Genomic DNA, 25,463 nt, shown 5'->3' on the forward strand with positions numbered 1-25,463 from the left:
GACTTAGTATCACCAATGCAAGAGCAAATCAAGATGGATTCCCGATTGTTTTAGTCTGATTTTGATTATTTATTTCCTGCCAACACAAAAGTGCCAACATGGCAAGTACAGAAGGCTCTTTTCTAGAATTCGAAATGTGTGCCTAATATGGAAAGGAACAGAAAGAGTCAGGAATCTCTTAGTTAGCAAACGTAATGCTGTAGTGTTTATTTTCAGTTGGTCAGTGGCCATATCGTAGTAGCTACAACACTACTGCATTTGATCAAAAATGGTATAAGTGATTCAAGGTACGATTGTTTGAGGAGACAGGACCTCCCTCTTGTGTTTTCTGCAATAAATGAGATCATTATTCTCTGCTGACCTGTGCTGTGTGATATGTATGCTGGCCCCCATAATAGCAAGTTCGTTTACCTGCATTTTCACACATAGGAGCATTTGAGATTGTTACCATTCGATATAGTAATATAGACCTCAGTTAAGACATGGGGTATTTAGCAGGCTCAGTCTTGTACACGGTTATCATAAGGATTAGCATACCTGTCAGCCTCTTAATGTAAGAAATTTGGACAAAACCCGATAAAATGGGAAGGAGGACAAAGTACCAAAAAAAGGGACCTGTTTTAAATATTGCTCTTATGAAAGTTGCTAGAGTAACAAGGTTTGTTTTAACAAACATTTTCTGAAGGATTTGAAGTCTGACACTCATATATATATATATATATATATATATATATATATATATATATGTCTTAGGTGTAACTTCACTCCTTAGATCACCCTAGTGATTTGTCAAAAGAACACAAATTTTATGAGGTACAGACCAAAAATATGTGCCTCGAATCTGGACATTCTGCGAAATTCTGGACAGTTGAGAAGTATGAGACTTGAGGTGAGGTGGCGAGCAGTGTCACGTATGTGCCTCGGAGATGCAAGTAAAACTATTCAGGTATTGGTGAAAACTGGTTGTGGGGCATAGGGTTCTGAGTAAAGATAAATGGTTTGACGATAAGGCAAGTTGAAGATTACGGTAATATTTATTATATGACTACAGCCCCTAGTACAACAATCCATTGTAAACTCTTGAGATAGGACCGGGGACCATTCCTGTCACGTATAAAGCATTATAAAATCATTAAATATTTCGGATACTACTCAACCGTCTTTTACTAATACAGAACCGATTGTTATTTAGTGCGTCACAAATCAGACTGCATTCAAATACAAATAATAAATATTCCCAAAGAGTTTGTACCCCCACAGAATCAGACCATTCAATATATACTATTAACATAAAGGCCATAACACATCACCTGTCAATCTCTTTCAGCGTACCGGCAAACGGTGATATGCTCTCTTACACAAGGAGTGCGTCATTGCGTTCGCGCATCACTAGGAGGCGTGGTTCCACTAAATAGATTATTTAAGGCTCCGCTACAGGGCGCATAATGCGCCATTTTAAAAGAGAAAACGAGCTTGATTGTAGGACCGGGAGTCCGGATGGTGAAGTCCTCCCTCCAAAGGATATTGAATAGTCATTGTTTTGCAAGAGAAAAAGAAGGAAATAAAAGTATAGTAATGCCCATCATGAGTATCAACTGTACAAGTAGTGAAAGGTGAGTTAATTAAAAGAATGTGAAATGAAGACCTACTTATCACATTTTTAGATGACAAAATGTTGTAACACCTAAAAATATTCGATTACACAGTGAAGTGTCAAATTGTTTTTGACAGCCTTTTACATAATTGATCCGTGAGGCCTGCTGTAGAATGGGGGAGGGGATTCCGTTGATATCAGGAAGTGCGCCAGCGCATGACTAGCTCTGGATGGCTAGGTGGAGACAACCATTCTTATAGCGTGATGGCGCGTACGACGTAAGATATTTTTCGTTTGTATCTCATTAGCGTAAGGGCCGGTTTCTAGAAAGTTCTAGGTAACGGGAGGCGGAGAGAGAAGCTGCGTGGCACGCGAGTGGTAATTTGCATCTTGATGGCGGAAGTAGTAATTTTGCCGGAAGAAACTCCTCTGGATGAGGCAGTATTATCTTGAGGTATAACGTTCGTCTATCCCTTTCGCTGTCGTTTTTGTAGTCTGTCCAGGTGTTGCTTCACATTTTTAACCTGGTTCTCCAAAAGTTGGTTTTCTAGCAAATAATTTCTAATCGAACTTAGAAAATGATGAACACTTGAGTTTTAGACTCTCTTATAAAATTCACTGCAGTGGAAAACATGTTCTGTGAACTTTGAGTAATATTTAAAAATGTCCCTATTTTTCAGCATCTTGTACCCGTTGTATATGGCTTTGACAAGATTTCTTGTGGTTGAGAGGTGTTTGTGTATTTTGGAATCTTGCGTGTTTGTAGGTATTTAAAGTGTAGGGTGACTTCGTGTAATTTTGTGATGTCAGCGTGCTAGTAACGTGCTGTTATAAGTCTGTCCTTCCTGATATTGATGGATTATTGAGTACTTCTGTTAAGTCTGGTTTGTCTGTATGCTTGACATTAGTCTCTCAGTTGCTTGTGTAAATTCACTAGTATTGTCAAATTCTGTCAGTGATGCAGCTTTTTTGCTACCTTTCCTCGTTTGGGCCACGACATTCCTGACCATTGTTTTGTTTTGAAGAATGTGTGAGCTAATATTTGCATTAGCTCTCCCTGCTGAATACCAGTGGCAATTTAATTTTGGACCGGTATAGTCTCTTGTTTCAACCTGTTTGTTTATATGTCATGGGTGTCTTGAAAGGCCACAGAGCTCATGCTAGTTTGTTCACTCTGTTTTGTACTGCATCTTCTTTTTCCAGGAAATGCCATACCTGTCACTCCTGGAAAAACGTTTGTATATTCTACCAGTTGTCCTTATTTAAAGGAATTTGGTAAGGCCAACTGCTCAACACGTACTGGAAGTTTAGGAGGCTTGTGGGTGTTTAGGAGACTTGGGAGCTGCTGGCTTAAGTTTTCATGGGTGTCTAAAAGCCTTGCCATGTGTACCCAATGAAATACTAGAGAAATTCACTGTAAAGGATCCTGCCTAAACTTGATCTTGGCAATGATTCCTCGTATCCAAGAGGGCTAAATGTGAAATCCCTGGCAGGAATTTGTGGTTTCCCATCTAGTCATCCAGACTGCTTAAGCATGGTTGTATATGGGCTTTGTTCTATGTGAATTTGTAGTCTGTCCCAGAGGAGTAGCAATCTCTGATTTCTGTCTCAAGCAGGTCCTGTATGTTTTAGGCCAAGTTAAGGTTCCTGGAGCAGTTGACCCTTGTCCCATTTGACTTGTGGATGTGTAGCATTTCCTTTCGGTTTGGATATGAGATTGCTTTGTGGGCCAGGCACAAGTCTTCATATCTGTACGGAGTACAGTGACTTCAGTCTTGTCAGTGTATGTGCTGGAAACGGATACTTTCCTTGGTTACAAGGCTCTGAGGACTTGAGTACATGGATGTTTTCTTTCTGTCTTAAGTGCTTTTGCTAGTGAGGTGTGTGCTATGTAGGATTCCTTCCTTACCACAGTAGACACATGGGTGGTCAAAGTTTTGGCTATACTCAATTTGTGTTCCTAAGTCTCAGTTGTTAAGAGTATTTAATAGTCTGTAAGGATATTGTTTTTATCAGAGTATGATGTATTTTTAAAATATGATTTTGAGTTAATTTTGGCACCAGTCACTGATTTTGTAAAGGCCCTTCAAAGTATATTGACATAATTTGGGGATACAGTGATTGCACCTACTTTGCAGTTGTCACCAAACTTGGCCACAGCCCCCTGTGTTGGTCTGTACTTCTGAGAAGTATATGCCAGACAGTAGGAGGCCCAGCACTGACCCTTGTGGAACCCCACTGTGACAGATCTGGTTGAGGTAAACTCCCCGACTTTGAGTGTGATCAGTTAGTCAGTTAAACCACTGACAAGGGGTGGATATTCAACTGGGATACTTTCAGTGATGCCGAATGTGGGATTGTCTAAGGCCTTGGTAAGTCAGTGTATGTTTGCACAGATTTGCCTGTGGCTGTGGTGACAGTTTTTTTTTTTTAATCCACCAGGTTTGACTGGCATGACTCTCAAACTGTCCAAGTGTTTGGCGATCACCTGTTTAGGTTCATAGGATGATACTAGGCTATTGCCCTGGAGGCCCTTATAAGCCTAGCAAAGAATTTTGCCAATGTTCTCTGTCTGCACCTGTTTCCCCTGTCCAGCAGGGACACAGGTGGGATCTGTATAGTTTTTTGTTTCCTATCTGGTCATCCAGGCTCCTCTTAAGAGGGCTAGAGGTGTACTCTGACATACTACACAGACATGAGTTTTTGGGACGAATCTTAATGTTGCAGACCAGGTTAAGGCCTTGCGGGTGGAGTTTGTCTTGTGCAGCAACTCAGTTAAGGCTGGGTTAGAAGAGATGGCCTTTTATGCCAGACACGGGTCATAATATTTTGGCCTGAAACCCTGGGTTTTCCTGGTCAGGAGCCTCTGTGGTCTCTCTAGCTGCTGCATGTGCTTGGCAAAGTACATGCCGAATGGAGCATTTTACTAAATGTGTATAAGGGAGGAGTGCAGGGATGTCGTGATCTTGTTTCTGGATGAAATAACTCCTTTATGAAGTGGGCCATGTAGAAAGCCGCCTGTACAATGGAGGCAACGTGGTGGTCAAACGTCAGGTTGCTATCAAGGGTGCCCAAGTCCGTCACGACTGGTTGCATGCTCAGTATGTTAATGTAGTAATTAGTGGGGATGACCTTTTCCCCAAGCGGGATAATTGGCAGTCAGTTTGAGGCCATGCTTCTGGCACCAGTCACTAGTTTGGGTAAGACCCTCTTGTAGGATGTTCACATCAGTAGGGGAAATTTAAGACTGCACCCAACTTGCAGTCATCTGCATACTTGGGTCAGCCACAGACCACTGGTTTTTTTATGTCTTGCATCTTAGAAAAGTATATACCAAACAGAGGCCCCAAGACTGATCTTGGGGTACACCGCTCATTATGGCTTAGACGTGGCTTCCCCTAATTTGACTGGGTTCTCAGTGAGCCAGTTAGCTACCCATCTGGTAACATACAGGTTGCTGCGTAGCTGGGAGAGTATCTATTATGCCTGAGTGAGGAATAGTTTGGCTAGGTCAAGGGAGGCTGTGTGCACCTTCCCCTTGTCCATGGTTTTGGTGACTTGTTTCAAAAGAAGTCGACCAAGTTTAACAGCCATTCTGTCCCTCTGACAAAACCAAATGTGGTGTTAGGTTGCCAGTATCCTTGTTTAGGTCTGTGATGCGTTCCATGGCCCTGCAGATCAGGCTAGTTAGGCTGATGGGCCTGTAATTGCTTGGGTCAGTGGACGCCCCACTTGTGTAGAGGAATAATTCATTCCATGGCCTTACAGATGAGGCTTAAGCTTATGGGTTTGTAGTTCCCATGGTCTGTTGCTGTTCCCTTTATGAAGGGGGGATGACAAGTTGGCTGTTTCCCATTCAGGGATAAAACTAGTACTTGGACTGAGGTTGGAGTACCCAATGGGTTGCTAACTCTTGTTTTAGACCAATTAAAATGCAACCTGGGCTGCCACCTGGTCTACAAGTAATCTCTGGTATCCCTAAAGTCTGACCCAACCCACTAAAGTATAGTGGGTTCAAATAAACAATGTAAATATTCTGTGTAAGATGATCAGTCATAGTATGAAGTTATGGGAAAGAATAGTGGAAGCTAGGTTAAGAAGGGACATGATTAGTGATCAGCGGTATGGTTTCATGCTGGGAAACAGCACTACAGATGCAGTGTTTGCTCTGAGTGTTGAAGTGCAGCGAAGGTCAGAAGGATTTGCATTGTGTTTTTTGTAGACTTTGAGAAAGCGTGTGACAGGGTGCCTAGAGAGTTGTGGTATTGTATGAGGAAGTCGGGAGTGTCAGAAGTAAGAATGGTACAGGATATGCATGCGGGTAGTGTGACAGCGATTGAGGTCTGCGGTGGGAGTGACTGATGCGTTTAAGTTGGAGATGGGATTTACATATAAGATAAGCTCTGAGCCCTTTCTTGTTTGCACTGGTGATGGACATGTTGACAGATGAGACCAGACAGGAGTCCCTGTGGACTATGTTTGCAGATGACATTTTGATCTGCAGTGAGAGTAGGGAACAGGTGGAGGAGACCATGGAGAGATGGAGGTATGCTCTAGAGAGAAGAGGAATGAATGTCAGCAGGACTAAGACTGAATATATGTGTGAATAAGAAGGAAGATAGAGGAATGGTGAGAATGCAAGGAGTAGAGGTGGTGGTGTGTTTAAATACTTGATCAATAGTTCAGAGTAATGGTGAGTGGAAGAGAGGTGAAAGAGTCCAGGCATGATAGAGTGGGTGAAGTCAGGAGTGATTTGTGACAGAAGAGTACCAGTAAAAGGGGAGGGGAATGTCTACACAAGGGTAGTGAGACCAGCTATGTTATATGGGTTGGAAACTGTGGTATTGACAAAAAAGGCAGGAGTTAGAGCTGGATGTGGCAAGAGTTAGATGTTAAGATTTGCACTGGGTGTGGCAGGGGTGGACAGGATTAGGAATAAGTATATTAGAGGGTCAGCCCATGTTGGATGGTTTGGAGACAAAGCCAGAGAGGCAAGGAGGAATGCTGAGTATATTGGCTGGTAGTTAAATTCTGTTTTCAGTGTGGGGAGAGAGAATGGAAGTGGGTGATGTAATCTGGGTGCTGTATAGGGTCAGTGCTAGTGGAGATTCTCTAAATGGTACAAACTATTCTTGATTTACCGTTTTAAGGGGCAAAAAACACAGCTGAGGCAGTCTCTGAACAAGGACTTCTCAGCCGGATCACATACTGCTACTAAGGGAGAATTTGTCTACTGAAGTTTTTGCATCTGTAACCGCCAATGGTTTACCCCCACTGTGTGGTAGTGTATGATGGTGCCGGGTCTCGCTTGGTTTGCAATGTATTTAGAAAGTCCTAGTTCCTTGCTAGACTGAAGTATTTCTAGATTCAGGAAAGCTTTTTTGGGCCCTCAACAGTGACCTGTTCCAGCTTGAGAAACTTTCTCACCAAGACTGTAAAAGGCAGTTTTCCTTGGGCTACCCAGCAAAGTGCTTGGTTTCTCATTTTTAAATAAAAAGCCTGGTATTTAGTTGTGAACCTAAAATGGCTGACATGCTTGCCAGAGCTGCTATAGAACTGTGAAAGTAGTTTTTTTGGCATCTGTCAAGATGGCGCTGCAGCAAGTTCAGTCTCAAAAGAACGTGTGTGCAGCATACAGCTTAGATTAGCAAAACTATAGGAAGAATGTGCAAATGTAGTGACGCAAGAATGAATGTGGCAGCAGTCTGGTTGCCATACAGGTGGCTTGCATGTTGTGCTGAAATTTTTATCTTCATGAGCTCCTATTAACATTGTTCAAGTTTAAGCAGTGCTGTGATTGTGACAGATCCACTTTTGTGGATATCCACCAGTGGCAGGTGGATATTCATGCGTTTCTTGGAAATTACCGTATTAACTTCTATTTGACTTATTGATGTGGGATAAGTGTGACATCAAATCTGGACAGAGGCAGGTTGAAGGATGCATACTTGGTCCTAGTCCAGTTTTACTAGTAGCACAATTTTTGGAGTAGGGTGGACTGAGCCTTAACCTGACTCAGGGGAGTACCCACCCCGGGTGAGAGCTGCTAAAACCACTATGTTGGATCAAGTATATGAAAAGTATTCATGTTAAACATCTGATTGTTGATAAAATGACTGAGTGACTAGTGTAGAGTGTGAGGATGTCTGAGCTAACACACCAAGTGTACTAGTGACCCTGTGTTAAAAGGACCTTTTTCCGGCCAAAGTGATTTGGAAGCTCAGCACAGCAAGAACTTGGCAAGTTTTTGTAAAAGGTATGCTTATGCAAGTGCTCTAAGGTTAATGAAGATTTGCAAAATCTGTGTGGGGGGGGGGGGGTCTTTTTGGCTTTTAACTGTTTTAGTTTTTCAGCATGATAATAGGTTCATAGGTACTAGGCTATTGGCCCTAGGGCCTATATAAGCCTAACCAAAAATGTGCCCTGGCTTTCGCCACCCAAGAAAAGTTGTAATGCAAGACTGAACTAAAATTGTGATTGGCAGTTTGGCTATGTGCTCAACTTGAGCAGATTCATGGCTTGTGCTGGTTAAAAAAACTAAGTCAGATCTGCAAGTTGCCCATTGGTGTATGCAAGTGTGTACCACCGGGAAGTGTATTTGCATCACTGGCTCCTTCTGAAGGATGGCAGGTAATTACTTCCATGCTTCCTTCTACCTTGGGATAGTCGTGCTTGTTCCTGTCATCTTAACAAACCTAAGCTGCTGTTTGACTTCTTTCTGCTACCAGTTTTGCTTCACCCTTTATCTGTAATAATTTCTAAATAGTTAATAGATCCCTGGTGTACAAGCATTGGGTATGGTTTGGGTCTTGGGGAAAAGTCCTCGTATAAAGTTTTATGCGAAAATTTGGCTGCAGACTGACCCTCATGTAGCATGAGGGTTACAGAGTAGCAGTCATTTTTGTTGCAGCATAAACCCCACTTCAGTACACGCAACCTGTGTGGGTTACTAGGAGGCTGTGCTGGAGTGAATCTGGCAGTTCTTTGCTTATGTGAGTGATGGATCTTTTAGAGAACTTGCAAAGTAATCTAGTCAAGCCTTGCTTAATTGGCCTTGGCAATGCCTTTCATTTAGAAATTCTTTCAGAACATTTTATTTAGGGAGGCAACAACATTTCAAGTACTTCATCGGAGGGTTCCTTGGTAGGAATCTGGAATTTTAACTTTGTCTGCATTTGATTATTCTCACTGTGCGTTGCACTTGGTTTGTCCGAAAATGGCTATCCAGCCTACTATGCACTGATCTTGGACTAATTGAAAATGATTAACCAGTTCACTTTACCAGGTTAACAAGAATAATTTGGCTGTTTTGGAAACTTATTGCCCTCGAAGCAGCATCTTGGGAGTTGCTGTTCAGCCTGAATTTTAGAAGTCCTGTTTTACTCTGCCTTGTTTGCTGGGCATTGCTGGACCTCTTCCAGTCTGCATTCAGCTTTAATTTTTGTACTCTGCCAGTCAGATTTACTAACATACGCAGTTTCATTTTGTACTTGCTACAGTTTCATATGTCTGGGTGAGACATGAAACCTCTTTCTTAAATCCCCATTCCCTTCTAGTTATTTATAATTATTTGAAAGTTGCTCTCACAAGCACTCTTAGGTGTTCATTGGTCTTAAGGTTCTAGTTTGTATCTGTATGTTACAGCTCTGGTGCTGATTATGCAGACTTTCTGGGTGGCACCATTTTGTATTCTTACCTCAGCAGTTTTGAGGCTTGGTACAACGTGCTGTCTTAAAGGGGCAGTCTCAAACTTTTTTTTGATTCTGGTCTTTGTTTACATTTTCAGTCTAGCTTTCTGAGCATGTGCCAGCTTTGGCTGTGAGGGTTGGGGAAGGGATGTTTACAAGAAGTTTCAGTGGTCTTGGTCAAATTCCATCTCTAATTGCAGTTGTACTCAAAACAGTGCTGTTTTAGTTTCACCTGTGCTTTTTATCCTCTAAGAAAAGTGGACTTTATGTTATGACCTCACTTGCAAGAAAGCATATGAGCAATGCAAAACTAAAACAAAGTTTTTCTGTTGGTTTCATATTTTTGTGTGGATGTCTAAATGCTAAGTGATGCTATGCATGACTGCCACTTGCTGCGTTTTTGAAAACATTTCAAAAAGTAATGGAAGCAGTCTTGTGGTTTTATTCTCTCTGCATACTTGCCAAGTGTATTGATTTTCTGCTCACTCTCTGCAGAGTGAATAGAGTTGCACAGTTAAGAGGTGTTTTGACAAGATCATAAAAAGTAAACAAACTCCACCTCAAACCAACGTAATCTTATTTTTTTTCTCAGTGATTGGGAACTGAAAGCAGTGACGGGAACTATCATGCCATTCTAACTTAATTTTTCTAGTGTTTGAAAAGGGGATGTTGTACTCATCCTGACTCTGGTTTTAATGTCATGGAAGCATTTGTCTAGATGTTGCTCTGTTAGTGGTAAAAATCATCTTAAGGATAGTTTAGCATGTGAATGTTATCTTTAAAATAAAAGAAACGAAACTCAAAATGGAAAACTAATACATATATACGTAGAATTATAAATGCTTTTTGTAAGCACAAAGACTTTATTTGTATTTAATTTTTATAACATTTGTAAGTATTTTTATACTGAAGTATGTTTGCCCAGGTATGATTATACTGCCTTTAGCACTAGCATCTTGGGGCCATTGAAGATTTTTCTCATTGCCTTGGGAACGAGAGGCGAGCAGAGGTCACATGATATTTCAGCATTCTAACTACAACTCCTTCACAAGGATCTTCTGACTTGACATTCTAGTTTTTCCACTAATGTCAGAGATTGTAATTGTTACGTGACTTTTTTTAAGGTTCCAATCCTTTCAGTGATTTAGCAAGTGTTTCTTCTAATTTACAAGTAAGTGCATCAGACGCTGACTGTTTGGATGTGTTTTCATTGGAAAAGTTAGCCATTAAGACTTTCTTTACAGTTACATTTTCTACTTTGAAGAGAATATTCATTTGGGCTGTTCTTTAGGCTTGGATTTCTAAGCCACGGTAGTACAGCTCTAGCATTGTTGCCCCACAGCAAGAGGTTCTCCTGTTCAGTTCTTGACTGGAGTGCCTTCTGTATGGAGTCTGCATGTCCTCCCTGCAGTCAAGTGGCCTCTGAAAGACATGCGTGAATGGGCGTGCCTTTGCTGAAGGTTGGGCGTCGGGCTGGCAACTCGGTACCATAAAAATCTACTGCCAATCATTGTCGGACCAGAGTTCAGCTGTGGCAACCCCTAACCGGGAAAAGCCGACTTTAGGCTTGGTTTTCTAAATTTCGTAATTGTTTAGCATGGTGATCCATTGTATAAACAATTGGTTGAGCTCTTCAGTAGTAATGGGCTTGTTTTTATGCCTATGTTGGTGCAACACTAAGCCTGAATTAGAAAAACTGAAGGCTGAAATGGAGACGTTTGATTAAAGTTAGAACATCTGAAGTTTTCTACTTTACCATGGTATTCCTGCTAAAGTTAGTAGGCATATTGCTTCTGTTAATCGAAAGCAATGTAAATTGAAGAGGGACCTTGCAGCATATGCTGCCAACACAGCCTACCCTGTAAAAATCTTTTAAAGGTGGTCCTGACAAGAGTTGATCAGAATCTGGCGAACACTGCTGTTAATACAACTTCTATCAATACATCTTGTGATTATTAATTTTCTGTTTCTGGTGTTGGACAAAACAATACAGGGACTAGGGATACAGTTATTCCTTCGAACGCTTCCAATAATGTCCCAGGTCCTTTTTTAGTGGACTGTGCAGGGAACAAGAATACCCCAAAATGGTCAAAAGCCAAATCAACAAAGGGGGGGCAGAATGGTCAAAATAATTAGACTTGTTTTGAATCTCGGTAACGTACTTTATACTGTTTTGAAGTGTGGTTTTTAGTTTATTCCTGCTAACACTGTTAATACGTCTGGACTCATCGTGGATTTAAAATTCACATAAATTAACAATTTAGGATGTTGGTGTACTCTGCATTCAGCTGTGCAGGATCTCCCACTCGATGGGTTAACAGCCTTGAAAGAATAGGCCAAAAATTGTGAATTGTGGGTGAGGACATATTGGGGGGGGGGGTGTTCCCTTTTGAGATTGGGGATAAGGCATGTTATAAGGTTTGTTACCCCGGAGTTTTATTAATGCAAACATTATTCTTTATTCAGTCAGAGCACAGATCATTCTAACTACAGTTTTTTGCAGGTAAAGTTCCCTAAACTGGCGACACTATTTGGCATACCTAAAGTGCACATAGAACATCCTCCTCGGCCAATAGTGTCAGCCAGCTTTTCTAAGACAGAATCCATATCTGTTTGGTTAGACTACAGTTTAAATCTTGTTGTACAAAAGTCTATATTTTTTTGTGATTTGTCATTTGTTGGAACTTTTGTCTCTGGTTCATTGGGAATATTTTCCTACTTTCGTGTCACTTGATGTGACATTCAACAGGAAAGTGGTTCGAAAGTCAGTGTACTAAATGTCGTGGTACTGTTTTGCTACGACCAAGGATATCAGTTGTGACACGCATAGTTTGCTGCTCCCCAGCCATCTAGGGTTACTCCGAGTCGGCAGGCTGAGCCACTTAGGGGCGGGGTGACCCTTGTCCTAGACATTCACTCTTCAGGTGGACCAGCCTTCCAACTGATGGAGAAGGCTTTCGCTGCTGCTGGCGATACTGGACTGTCTATCCCTCTGCCCTCCTATGGTACACTCGTTTCACAAGTCGCACTGAGCGGACACCAGGTGCAAGGACCTCTGGACATATTCCCACAGGAAACCACTTTTCCAGAGTCTTCCCCAGCTTCTCTCGCTCAGGAAGTTCACCGGAAAAATTCATGCGAGAAAGCACATGGACTCTGCAGATTTTGATGGGGGAAGGATCCCCTTGGTCACCCTCTGAGATCCTTTGGTGATATCCTCAAAATCTTGAAAGAGGGTACCGGCAGTCCTCTAATCCGACCTTGGAGGAATCTGTGTTCCTGCAGGCCTCTTGCACCTGGACCACTACCACCTGGGTTACTCCAACTGCTGATTAACTTGTCCGGCTTATCATGCAGCATGCTTGGAAGGCTCCTGACACCATCAAAGCTATTCCCCAGAGGCCAGATAAGATTTTTGTCCCCTCCTGCTACGGATCCCCATTGCTCAAAAGGTCTTCTGTGGATGCTTTGGTGGTGGCAGCCGCAACAAAAAAGGATCTGGCAGAAGAAAGCCAGACTGTCCATCCACCTAACAGAGTCCCGGGTCCTGGATAGGGAAGTGCACCTTTGCATCAGCAACCTTAGGTCCCTGAATTATATGGCTTCAAAGGGATCTGATTTCGGAGCTCTCAAACCTTGGCTGGTGCAGTGTCTGAGGTCTGTGACAGTGGCCTCTCAGCTGGCTACCATTGAGTCAGTATCTAACACCTCTATGCGACTGATCTCGCGCATCAGGAGCAGCAGCAGGTTCAGCTGCGGTCTTAAACTACACGCATGGATGCACTTGTGCAATTTCACAGAACCCTTTAAGGCTTCCTTTCTTAATGCTCCCATTGAGCCCTCGTTGTTTGGACCCAAAGTTAAAAGTACACTGGCCAGATGTGAACAGGACGGTAAGACCCTTTCTGCCATAGGTGTCTGTTCTTCCCCTCAACGTGCTTTCTCCTGAAACCAAAAGTGGGACGATATGGTTCAAGAAATCTCGGGGTCCTTTCTGTGTGACACAGGCTGAGTTCTCCCCTAGAGGCAGAGGGGAAACTCGGGGAAGATTTTCCTTTCGGGGCAGAGGGGTCTGCGTAACCAGGGTTCCAGGGATTCTTTCCCTGGCCAATCCTACCAGCGCTCCTGAAGAGCGGCCCAACTCCTTTCCTCTGGAGGTGGTTGGGGGACGTTTCTCCTAGTACCTTTCTGCCTGGCTAACCATCACCACCGATTCTTGGGTACAAAGGATTATAACCAGAGGTTATCATATCTCCTTCGATCTTTGTCCTGTCCCTTCAAAAAACCTTCCCGATGTTCTTCCCAGTCAAAAGGAAGAAGCAGCATTAGAGAGAAAAGCTGCTAAAGAGTCATCCAAATAGTCCTCCAGACCAGATAGGATCCGGATTCTACTCTGCACCTTTTTTGGTGCTAAAGAAAACAGTGGACTGGAGGCCAATTTTGGATCTGTGTGTTTATCACGTTTGAGTACAAAAATTCCAGATGGTAAAATTAGTCTATCCTAATGCTTTTGGAAAAACACTATTGGATGTGCTCTATAGATCAAGATGCGTACTACCACATAAAAGTGGACAGGCCAAGAAGATTTCTGCGCTTCTGTGCTGGAGCCAGTCACTACCAGTTCAGAGTACTGCTCTGCGGACTTGTCACAGCTCACTTGCGACTTCAAGGATTCCAGGTGTTTCCATACCTAGACTACTAGCTCATTTCCACCCCCACCAGACATCTATTGGAAGAAGCTCTGGCATACTCTCCTCACTGTGCACAAAGGCTAGGCATAACCATGAACTGGCAAAAATCTAATCTCACCCCATCTGTCGACAGAATTCATAATGGTTAACTTGGACACAAGAACTGCAGAGCTGCCATTCCAGAGCACAGAATTTAATGGATTCCAATCCTTTCAAAAGAGAAATCCATGGCTCACTCGGTTCTACAGCTGTTAAGTTCCATGGCAGCCTCTATCATCATTGTCCCCCTGGCCAGATTTCACATGAGGCTTCTACAATGGCTACTGCTTACCTGTGGTATCCCTTTCAGCCATGTTTCAAGTAACCCACAGGCACAAACAGGATTTAAATTGGTGGATGACACAATGTCACAATGGTCTTGCCCTTTTTTCCCCCCAGCAACACAAGGCCACAGTGATCACGGATGACTCCCTGATTGGGTGGGGGGGGGCTATGTCACCAAGGCACTTGGTCTGAACTAGAGGCCCACCTGTATATAAATGTTCTAGAGCTGAGGGCGGTGCTTCTGGCGTTGCAAGCATTCCATCCCCTGACAACATGGCGGTGGTCTGGTGCATCAAATAAGGTGGAACCAGATCTTGCCCCCCTTTATCGAGGGGCCATTAGGATATGGCAATGGGCGATGGCTACCAACAGTTTTCTTCTAGCAACACACATTTCCAGGAGTTTAAATGTGATGGCAGACACTCAGCAGGTGCATTCTTCAACCTCATGAGTGGCCCCTGAATCCCTTGGTAGCGGCCAAGATCTTCCACCGCTGAGGCCATCCTTGCTGCGACCTCTTTGCCATGGGACGCTCTAGTCCACGATTAGCCCTCTGGTCTTCTGAAAGTTAAAACAAGTAGATCCCTTCTCAGCACCAGTGTCGATAATACTAGACTCTCTGGGCTGACCTTTTCCAATTGGGTCTGTCTGCCTCTACCATTAGAGTTCATTTGGCTGCAATTTCGAATTTTCATGAGGGTGTCCAAGATTCCTCTTATAAACCACAATTGTGCAAGACCTTCATAAAAGGTGTGAATCATCTGAAGCCACTTTTTAGAGAACCTTTTCAACCATGGGATTTATTAGTTCTACAAGCTGACGATGCCACCTTTCGAACCAGCCTGTTCTTGCGACCTCAAGCGTTTGTCATGGAAAAAACTTGTTTTTGGTCGCCGTTACTTCGGCCAGATGTATTTCTGAGCTTCAAGCTTTATGTATCCAAGAAGATTTTTCATAGTGTCTGAGCTAATCCATTTCTGCCAAAAGTGATCTCTGAAATGTCCATTAATCAAACCATTGAATTGCCAGTTTTCTTTCCCAAATCATTCAGAGGAGAGCATTGCCTACATACCCTAGATATCCACAGGCAAATCTGTTTCTACTTAAACAGGACTAGGTCCTTTCATAAAATCTGACCAGCTATTTTTGGCCTCTTCTGGACCTAGATTAGGATTTGCTGTAAGTTCACTAGCTAGATGGTTGAAGGACTGTGACATTTATACACAATGTAATATCTCATTGTCTACTACCATGAAAGCTCACCCAAGGTCTGTTGAAACTTCTGCTTTCCGTGCCAGAGGTTCTTTGCATGACTATCTGTACAGCTGCAACTTGGGCTGTGCCTCATACCTTCAATCATTACAAATTGGATTTGGCCTCCAGACCAGAGGAAGCCTCTACCTTGTTCGACTTGCAAACTCAGTCTGAGGTAGGGGGGGGGGATTGGGTAATAGTTTAGCTCTAGTTTAAAGCTGATGCGAGCTTGGAAAATGGCTCTGTTCTGAGGTCGGAACAGATACCCTCAACAGTACAGATGGAACGTTATGGTAAGACATTACTTTTTTGTTTCAACAAACCACAGGTGTGGCCATGGGGTCACTAGTAGCCCCTTCATTTGCTAATTTAGCCATGGCCATGTGGGAATTGCAACCTCTTGCCACACATGCCATGGCTGAAAAGTCGTTTTTATAGACGTTACATTGATTTAATTTTTGTGGAGGGGTGATATGGAGTCCTTTTCTACATTTAATTGTGATTTGAACAATTCAACTAACTTGTTTACCAGATATCCATTTGAAAATATACTCTAACCTGGATTTTGTCAGATTTATAGGAAATCTACATTTGTGAATCTGTATTTACACATGGTTTACATCCTAGTTGCATGAAGCATGTGGTAGTTAAGGGGCAATTTATACATTTGTCATTTAACTAGTGACAATTTGTTTAATTAGATCAGGAAATTCTTTTTTTCAACAGAGGGGTTAAGACTCCATTTGGTTGGATAACATTTCTGAGGTTTTGGGGCTTATAGCACTTCACATTTTGGGTAGTGAAGGTATTGAGTCTGCAGCTATGGTAATTTGTAGGGCTGCACAAGACAAAATAGTGAATTGAAGTGGTTGGTATTCCAATATCTGATGAAATGGACATATAAGGTACATTCTAATCCAGATTTAGTTAAAATTTTGGGTAACATTGTTCACGTACAAAAGTTGAAATCCATTCTTGAAGGTAACTGCTGAGATCATAAGTCAAAAGTTGACAGCCCAGGCACTTGCCCATGTGGACAATGTCAACAGTGTAGACAATGTAGATTTATTATGAGTTCATCTATCAAATTTAAACACTTTTTGGGCTAAGGGGTGTTATACTTGTGACACACTAAATGTGGTTTATGTGGCTGGCTGGCTAATTCTTGTAAATATTTTTATGTAGGAAAAAACAGAGCTTTATTTAGTGGGGTTTATGAACATACCTTGGCTAAAGACTCTTCTAATGCGCTAGCCAGACACTCAGTTGTGTGGATTTAAAGAAAATTTCTTATGTTTTGGAGCAAGTAGATGCCATTTTGTTTAGTGGTAATTTAAGATTACTTTAGAATGTCATGAAAGTCTTTGGCAAATTTTATTGGTGGCTGATGACCCCCTAGGTCAACGAAAGCACAAAGACCTTGCAACTTTGTGTTTAGTTTTTATAATCTTTAAATTAGTATTTTTTATACCAAAGTTTACTAAGCTATGGTTATACTGCCTTTAGCATTAGCATCTTTGTATTAATGTGGTTTATATTGAAATGTGCCTTTGAATGGCTTGCTATCATGTGACTTGAAATTTTGTATTTATGGGCTTGTGTGATGGGTGACTGTTTCTGAAGTCCAGTTGAATTAAAAGTAGATGAAGGCACTAAGCTGATGTCTGGATTATTTTCCTGCATTGCCTACAGTTTTGAGTTAAAAAATGGAAAACTGGTTAAAATACTCATGTCTGTAGTGAAATTCTTTAGATTTGTGAAACTTACACAGCTTTTGTTTTCTAGTTCCAGGATCTCCTTCAGTTGCTGTAGTAACCTGGGTACGGGGCCTCGGTCGTGCTCCTGATGCCCCTCACCCACCCCTGAAGATCCCAGGTGGGCGAGGGAATAGTCATTGGGATCACAATCTTTCAGCTAATTTATTTTATTCTGTAAGTATGTTTCAAATTTCATTACTCATTTGAATTTGTGGACAATGTTGGTTGCATATATTGCTCAGCATGTATTTTATTCTAAGTATGTTTCTTTGAATTTGATTACTTATTTAAATTTGTGGACAATGTTGGTTGTGTGTGTGTGTGTGTGTGTGTGTGTGTGTGTGTGTGTGTATATATGTATATATATATATATATATCTCATGTTAAGTGACTAGTTGTGGACAGGACTGCCATGAGCTTTCTTTGGGTGCACAAAGCCAAGTAAAATATCTAGACTGACCGTATCCAAGTTTAGACAATTTTCCTCGGCTCAAGTTAGGGGTTCCCATGTCTGCCCTTTTCTGCTAAGAACACTGTATGCATCCTCTGCTTTGCCTTTAGTGCTGTTCGGGCCATATGGTGGAGTTTACTGGGTCCTTGTCTGGTAAAATATCCACCAGAGAGGACAGGCCCACAAAACATCACTTGTCTCACTGTCTAGTACAGAAGCCAGTGAACCTGTGGGGAATCTAATATGAGGGGTAACCTTAACATTGTTTCCCCCTAAGTTACTACCCTAAAACCTGAGGGTTTGCATCAGTTGTGGTTTCAGCACTGATCAGTTACATTAAAGTAACTATGAAACAATTGGCAAACCTTTCCAGTGGAGTCATGACTAATAAAACTTGGTCTAGGAGTCTGAACAACTTTTCCATATGGCTTGCAGTGTTTGTGGCCAAAAGTCTTATGGTTATTGGGCAGTTCCCTTTGTAAGGGGGGTTGCCACAGCCCTGATGACTCGTGTAGGAGATTATAACCACAGGCATGTTGGTGCAGACATTGTCTGGAATTGGAGTTTACATGCAAGACTGTCATGGGTGGTTATAGTTCCCCCTCCTGTTTTGGAGTGTGCAGCATTCTCTCCGCTTTATCTTGACTGTAGTTCAAAACTGTTTAGTTTCGTTAGTATTGGTGTCGGTGCTCGCCTTTAAATGAGGCCTTTGGTAGTGGTTATTTGTCCCCAAAAACTATGGGAGGGGGGGGGACTTGCATGGGGCCAGAGTTCTTCCACTTGGTAAACATGCCAAATGTTAGTGTCTATTCCTCAATAGCTTTACAAAATCTGCAGCTGTCCATCTAGAGATGGACAAAGCCACTTGGAACCCTAAACTGAAGGCTTTGTTGAGCCAGCTTTCTCTGGCCCTTCTAAAAATATATCTAGACTTCATACCAGATGTAAATTTTGTGCAAGTAAGGTTGACTTCCCCTTAACCAGATAATTTTGTACCCAGGTCAATCTGTATTGGATAAAATTTAGGAAAACTGCTGAGTTTTGTGGAGCTAACCTTTCTGTGGTTTAGTATCTGTGCCCCTTTGAAGGGGAACAGACCATTTTTGAAGTAGATGTACACCCTTCTGTAAGGGTTTCAAGTATCCTTTCACTAAAATGAGCCTCTACTGGTAAACTCGAATCTTTGATTATGTGCTTGTATGTTAGGCTAGAGTTGCCTTTTTTTAAGGCACACTAGCATGGTATGCCTTTTCACTGAAAGGATTGCAGAATTTGTGCAACATTCTTGATTGTTGTAATACTTTTTAACACAAATGTACATATCACAGTACGAAAGGCTAATTGGTCAAGCAGTTTTCACATAAGAAAACCAGCTTTTTGGATACTTTTTTTTCCAGATCTCTACCAGGTACTTCCACTTAATGATTCAACTGAGCAGTCTCCAAAACCAGTCTAATCCTGGGTGAGGAGAGTGCACTCCTAGCTTCACTGACTTTGGAATTTACTACTTCAGCACAATTATAGTAAATAATACATGTTTTCTGTAAGGAAATTTAATCAGCAAAACTATCCCATTTTGAGATGGAAAGGAGCATAATGTTTAGATTTGGCTGCCAGTGGAAGTCTCAGTAATTCTCAAGGGTACTGTGGTAATGTGAATAAAAGTAATTTTGAGTGTGTAACAACTTAAAATTGCTATGGCTTTCTCATTTGTATTCTGTGTAATAAAACACTGGTACAGCTTTTGGAACTACATCTGATGTAATGTGATCCTTTCTAGGATGATCGACTGATTGTTACAGAGGAGTCTGCAACAAATACTAGGACAAAACTACTTAATGTCCAAACAAGAATTACTGACTCCAAGCAGATCAGTTGGCGAGCAGTGCTAAACAACAACAACATCTACATTGAAATACCAGGTGGAGCCCTCCCAGAAGGAAGCAAAGACAGGTATGGTAAAATCTAAACTAAAGATGTTGGGCAAGTTAGCATGTGTAGTTTGTGGCTGGCCACTAGTTGCAGTCAGTTTTGTAGCTTTAGAGGCAAGTTTAAGGTTGAATCAAATGCTGTACTGCACTGTTGCTGGAGAGTTTGCACTTTCATGGTTTTGTAAATGTTCAGTGTGGCTTAAATAGGGTGACTGTAGATTGCATTTATATAACAACATCACATTTCTTGGGGTGTAATTTTTGTGTTTTTCAGTTTTGCAGTTCTCCTTGAATTTGCTGAAGAACAGCTTCAGGTAGACCATGTCTTCATCTGTTTCCTTAAGACAAGAGACGACAGAGGTATGTTGAGATGTAATCTGTAGAAAACTTTCAACTCCATCTAAACAGTCTTGCAAGGAAAATGTGATGTGTATGACTAAATCTGTTGCAAAAGTTGAGTTCTTTTGCAGAGTAGTCCATTTCAACATGCATTGCTTAAGTAAATTTGAACATTTTGCACATTTTGTGCTCTGCATTGGCAGTCTTTGGATGCTGGATTTTACTTGCTATGCCATCATTTGGACACCAGTTTTTTCAACATTCATTGTCCCTGTTCTGTTTTCTTGGAACAGGACTGGTCATCTGTCAGTTTGCATATGTCCAATTTCCTGTACTAGGCTGTCCACAAACTAAGGTTTAGCTGCTTGACTAACAGTTGCTTCAGCAGGTTTATATCCCAGTTTTAAGTCTAGTAGTCTTCTGTAGTGTTTCTTGGTGGCTTTTGTCTTGACACTTTTTTTTTTGTAAACCCCCCCTTGGATCTTGTATCCTATTCCAGATCTAGTCTTTCAGACTGGAGTCTTAAAGTTGATTGTGGTTTCTCCACTTCTGTTGGACAGCCCAGGCTCTTCCTCAGTCATATCCTTATCGTCCCACAAAACTTCCACCAGGAAACTTTACAAGAGCAAATGGAAAAGATTTGTATTTTGGGCGCAACAAAAACTGTTAGACCCGTTCTCTGCTCCTGTCTCAAGATTGATGCTAGAAATTCCAGAACTTAGTGCAATTAGCTGGCATCTTCCAACTTTCATGTTTACATTTTATTTCGCATCTTCAAACTTTAGTTTTTGTAAGAGGAACTTTGCTCCTTACCTGAAAGGACAGTGGTACAGTGGGTAAGGTGTATGTCTTTCAACCACAAGGTGCAAGGTTTGATTCTCACAACTGGAAAGAGCTTTCTAGTACCTACCTATGAACCTATAATCCTAAATTTACTCGTGGGATCACTTCTATGGCCCTGCTGGACAGAGGCTCAGGAATCCAGTCTAAAAGGAAGGCGTAAGCCAACTTTCTGGCTAGGCTTATAAATGCCCTAGGGCAGATGTGTAGGTACTTAGGCCATCAAAGATCCTACTCTCCCTTGGAATGTAAATGTCTTAAACTGTAACCCAGTTGCCATTTGAACCTGCAGTTAAGACAGAACTGAAACATTTAAATTGGGGAACCCTCTGCTGGAAGGGTTTTTAAATGACAGGTTTGTTTTCGAAGCCTCCTTAGATTTTTACATGGCTTCCTTGAGGACCAACTCTTCTAAGATGGTGTCAGAATCTAATGTTACTATCAACCTACCAGTTTTTCCAAAATTTTCAAATAAAGGAGCATGCTACATCTATTGGATGTTTGTAGACAGTTACTTGCATATAACTGCATATAACTAAAGATATTAGAAAAAAATCTTTTTTGGATACAAAATTCCATCTGCTGTCCATTTTCATTGATTAGCTGTCCACCAACCCTCTTCCTTTTTGGAACGATCACATATGCTGAAGGGAGGTCTGTTCCCTAGTCTTTGAAATATTCTACAGATACAAGGGGTGGTAAAAAAGATCTGGGGCATTATGGGAAAAGCTAAAGGGATTTCATTGATCCATGAGCTAGTAGAAGCACTAGTCTGATCTCTTGAGGATCAGATCTGAACCCAAGAGTTGAATGAACCTTTCTCCCTCTGTCTTTTGTAGCTCTCTGCTGTAGATAACCTTGCAGAGGACAAATTAACTGGGGATTTAGATCTGCAGTTGTGCTGCTTTTATAGTAAAATTTTGTCCATATTGTAGGTGTTTAGCCAAGCTTTTCTGGGCTTACTTAACTCCAATCAGGTGGAGGGCATAGTTTTCAAGTATTTGTCTGCTGTGAATTGGGCAAGTTTGCTCCAGAGCTGCCCATTGAGCAGCAACTGTTAGCGATGATCTGCGGAGTAGCAAATGCCTAGATAATAAATGTAAATTTTGGTAGTTTCTGAAACATTTTTAACAGTATGGGTTTAACAGTATGGGTGGAATTAAGCTTAGAACAGCCAACTTGCAAGTGGAATAACTATCCTGCCCTAGAAATGACACCTTGCCTTGAACCCCATAAACTGTCCTGGGAGATCCAAGTTGAAACCCAATGCTTAATCTTAAACAGACCCTACTATAGGATCAGACAACGTATGCAATTTCCAGAATGTAGATTTGTGTATACTGAGACTAATTTTCATGTTCTTAGACAACCAGTTAAGTACACATCTTGTTGCATACAAACAAGGTTGTCAGGAATACCATACTACATTCCTAGCCATATTATGCTAAGGTGCTTAAACCTCCTAGATCGCAAAGGTCTCCAGAGCCACCTAACAGCATGCATCTAACCGGACACTTGCATCAGCTGGAATACACGGGAATACACACAGGCTTCTCACCAGGAGAACACAAGGCCTGAATATCTTGTCCTATGATAGCTTAAAGTTCTGAATTTAGCCTCCAAGCTTTTGAGATGGGATATCTTCCTAGCTTACAGGGCTTCCTCAGACCAGCCCTGATCTGTTGCAGATATGCAAAACTGCATCAAAAGGGATCTCCACTTTGTGACATAAGCAGAACATGCTGGAGAGACTTGTCCAAATGGATGTCCATATAGAATAGGCTACCCATCCATGTAGAGTTCATCTCTGACCTTATTCCAACAGAGCTTTAATTGGTGGGGAAATTGTACCAGACCCCCAGTCTGGCCAAGCTTCCCTTAACATTTGACTGGGAAAGCTATTCAGCAGAGGCCAGGGGAGAGGTGCTCCAGAAGTTTCTTTGGAGTGTAGGAGGAAACGAGTACCTAGAGGAACCCATGTGAATGTAGGGAGGAAATGCAGACTCTGCACAGAAGGCACCCCAGCAGATTATAAGAACTGGAGGAGGACCTCTTGCTGTGAGGCAACAGTGTTAACCACTGCTTATGGATAGTCTTATCTTGACACCCTAACAAATCTTTGGTTCCCTTCTGTCATGCCCCCTGTATCTTGACACCCTAACAAATCTTTGGTTCCCTTCTGTCATGCCCCCTGTATAGGCACCCATAGTCTTTTGATTCGTGCAAAAAATGTCAGATGGTGGTGAGGGCAGCCAGTGTGGCGATGAGGTGCCAGGCCTGGTTGTTTACTTTGACCCATGAGTCCTTTATTTCCCCCTTTGACAAGTTAGCACGTGGTCCAGTGATGAAAAATTGTGTGAACAGGATGGCACAATGCTTTCTGTGTAAAGCTTGAGGCACAGCAGATCAGAGTAGGCACCCCTTTTCCTCTGGTCCTGGAAGTCAGGGATGTTGACAGTTTGACTTATCTGACGGGGTTGATCTGGGCAGATGCAGGCTGAGGCATTGGGGGCACAATCTGGGCTATCATTGGTCTTTTGAAATAGCCAACCCATCATTCCCTGAAGGGCTGTCCATCTTACTGCCTTTGGAGGCAGTCTTTACTTTGATTCCCATATGACTTGGGTAATCGGGACAGGAGAGGCTTGACTCCCCCGAAACAAAGTCTGCTACTGTCATATGTACCACCCAGTTGCACAAGAGGTGAGGAAGATCTTACTCTCTGCTTAAGAACCATTCATTAGGGTTGATTACAGCCGAGATGGTCAGTTCTATTCTCGTATCAAAATCAAAACCACCCATACTGACTCTCGCAAGAGATGTATTTCAGGACACAGTGCAGCCTTAAGGGGATGTTTTCCTTTAATGGTCTCTTGTAACTAAAAGCTGTTTCACCCAGTTCTCTGAAGTTTAACTTTGATATTTGATCACATCACTGTCTACTTGGATATATTGAGGCTTTGAGACAAAGCCTGGCTAGTCTCTGAGGTACTGTTTGACTTTCTATGATTGTGTTCTTTTGTGTGTTTTTAATAGTGGTAGCAGGAATGCTTAGTGTGTACACATGCCATCATTGCTTTATAGTGTGGTACCCAAAAAAATAGGAAATCACTTTGCAACAGTGAACTATTTTTCATTCTACAGTTTAGCTTGAGTGGTCATTCCCTTTAAAGGGTGAAATTGAGTCTGAATTACTACTGCTCAGAGGGATTTGAGGTGTGTTGACAATGTTGGCGCTTTGTTTTACAGCTGCATTACTAAGGACGTTCAGCTTCCTGGGCTTTGAGATTGTGAAACCTGGCCATCCCCTTGTCCCCAAAAGACCAGATGCTTGCTTCATGGCCTACACACTTGAACGAGATTCGTCTGAGGAAGATTAGAAGAATGTTTGCAATTTGAGTTTTTGTCATCTGTATAGATGGGCTTGCAGAAGTTATTTCAACGTTGAAGGTGTTTAAATTGTACATCTTTGCTTTCAGTATCCCAGTATAAGCAGCTGTTCATAGTGAGCAGATGTTTTTCTGCGATACTGAGCAGCAGCTTATATTGGTGGGATAGTGGGATGTTAAAACTTCAAATGTATCTTTACTTGATTGCATGTTGTGATTGTGTGCTAATAAAGTTCTTACTCTAGATTAGCAGTGTATTCCTTTTGATATGGTGTTATGTGATGCATTTCTTGCTTCAATTCTAAATAAAAGTTTATATTTTATTGATTTAATAGGTGATTAGTTTTCAATTTTTATTTGCATCTTATTGGCTTTATTTTGCTTTCTTAATGCGATGCTTTTTAGATTTTGGCTGCTAATCTTGGTTTTGGTCTTGTATTTTCAGGCCATTTTTCATCCAAAGTTTAATTTTCCTTGTGCAGATTGTAGGAGATGTTTCTCATTTTCATTCCTTGCAATACTCTTTAGATGAGCTCAGGCTCACGTTTGAGAGTTTAGGAGGAAGTGTTCTGCATTACAGCATTGTGCACACCTGAAGTGGAGGTTTACACCAGAAACTAACTACAAGTTAGTGATGTGGTTTCATGATGTACAATGCATGAATCTAAAAGTTGATGCTTGTGGCTTGGGACTAAATGTGGGGACTATAAATGTTTTGGATGTCTTCACTGTCTTTCTATTGATTCCTGCAAAATACAAAGCATGTACTTGAAATTAACTCGTGTAGTTAGAGTTTATTGTTGGTACCAGCTACAGAACTGCAACTAACAGTGCAGTAGAACTAGCAATCAGTTTTGCCCATCATGTTTTACTGTTTGGAATTTAGTAATCTGTTACTGGTTTCTATGCTTATTAATCAGTGCATTTCCCTTTCACTGAATTTTGTGATGCAGTCCCATATCTCCTGGGTAAGACTCCAGCCTTTAACATTAAATCTAAGCTAAGGGAAAGGGGTTACAAGAATTGAAACACCTTTGTCTCTAGTGCCTAAATTTCAGCAAAATTGCCCAGTAAAAACTGCTTTATGTAATTTAGCACTCCTGAACCCCCCCACCTAAAACATAATGGGGCGGTTGTCCTCTGCAGTCCAGGGCTGCCCCTGCAACTCCAGTTCAGAAGCATCCCTTTCCAGACAAGCTGGCTTC

At 41.8% G+C, this 25,463-nt stretch overlaps 2 protein-coding genes across 3 annotated transcripts in view; one reads left to right on the forward strand and one right to left on the reverse strand.

Moving 5' to 3' along the window:
* Nucleotides 1–1,376, reverse strand: part of JSRP1 (junctional sarcoplasmic reticulum protein 1) — a 602,745-nt gene extending 601,369 nt beyond the window's left edge. For both annotated transcript variants that reach the window (XM_044090772.1, XM_044090771.1), the window contains exon 1: nt 1,311–1,376. The gene's annotated coding sequence lies outside the window, so the exon portion shown is untranslated. The remainder of the gene's footprint in view (nt 1–1,310) is intronic.
* A 57-nt stretch (nt 1,377–1,433) lies between these two features.
* On the forward strand, nt 1,434–24,590 carry OAZ1 (ornithine decarboxylase antizyme 1). Its single transcript, XM_044090775.1, is given in 6 exon segments — nt 1,434–1,613; nt 17,337–17,394; nt 17,396–17,482; nt 19,540–19,712; nt 19,965–20,050; nt 24,119–24,590. Coding segments are annotated over 6 exon segments (651 nt in total). The 5' UTR covers nt 1,434–1,497; the 3' UTR covers nt 24,250–24,590.
* Nucleotides 24,591–25,463: the final 873 nt, after the last annotated feature.

The sequence above is a fragment of the Protopterus annectens genome, chromosome 13.part0 (assembly GCF_019279795.1).
Source record: "Protopterus annectens isolate FY-2018-M chromosome 13.part0, PAN1.0, whole genome shotgun sequence".
Lineage (NCBI taxonomy): Eukaryota > Metazoa > Chordata > Ceratodontiformes > Protopteridae > Protopterus > Protopterus annectens.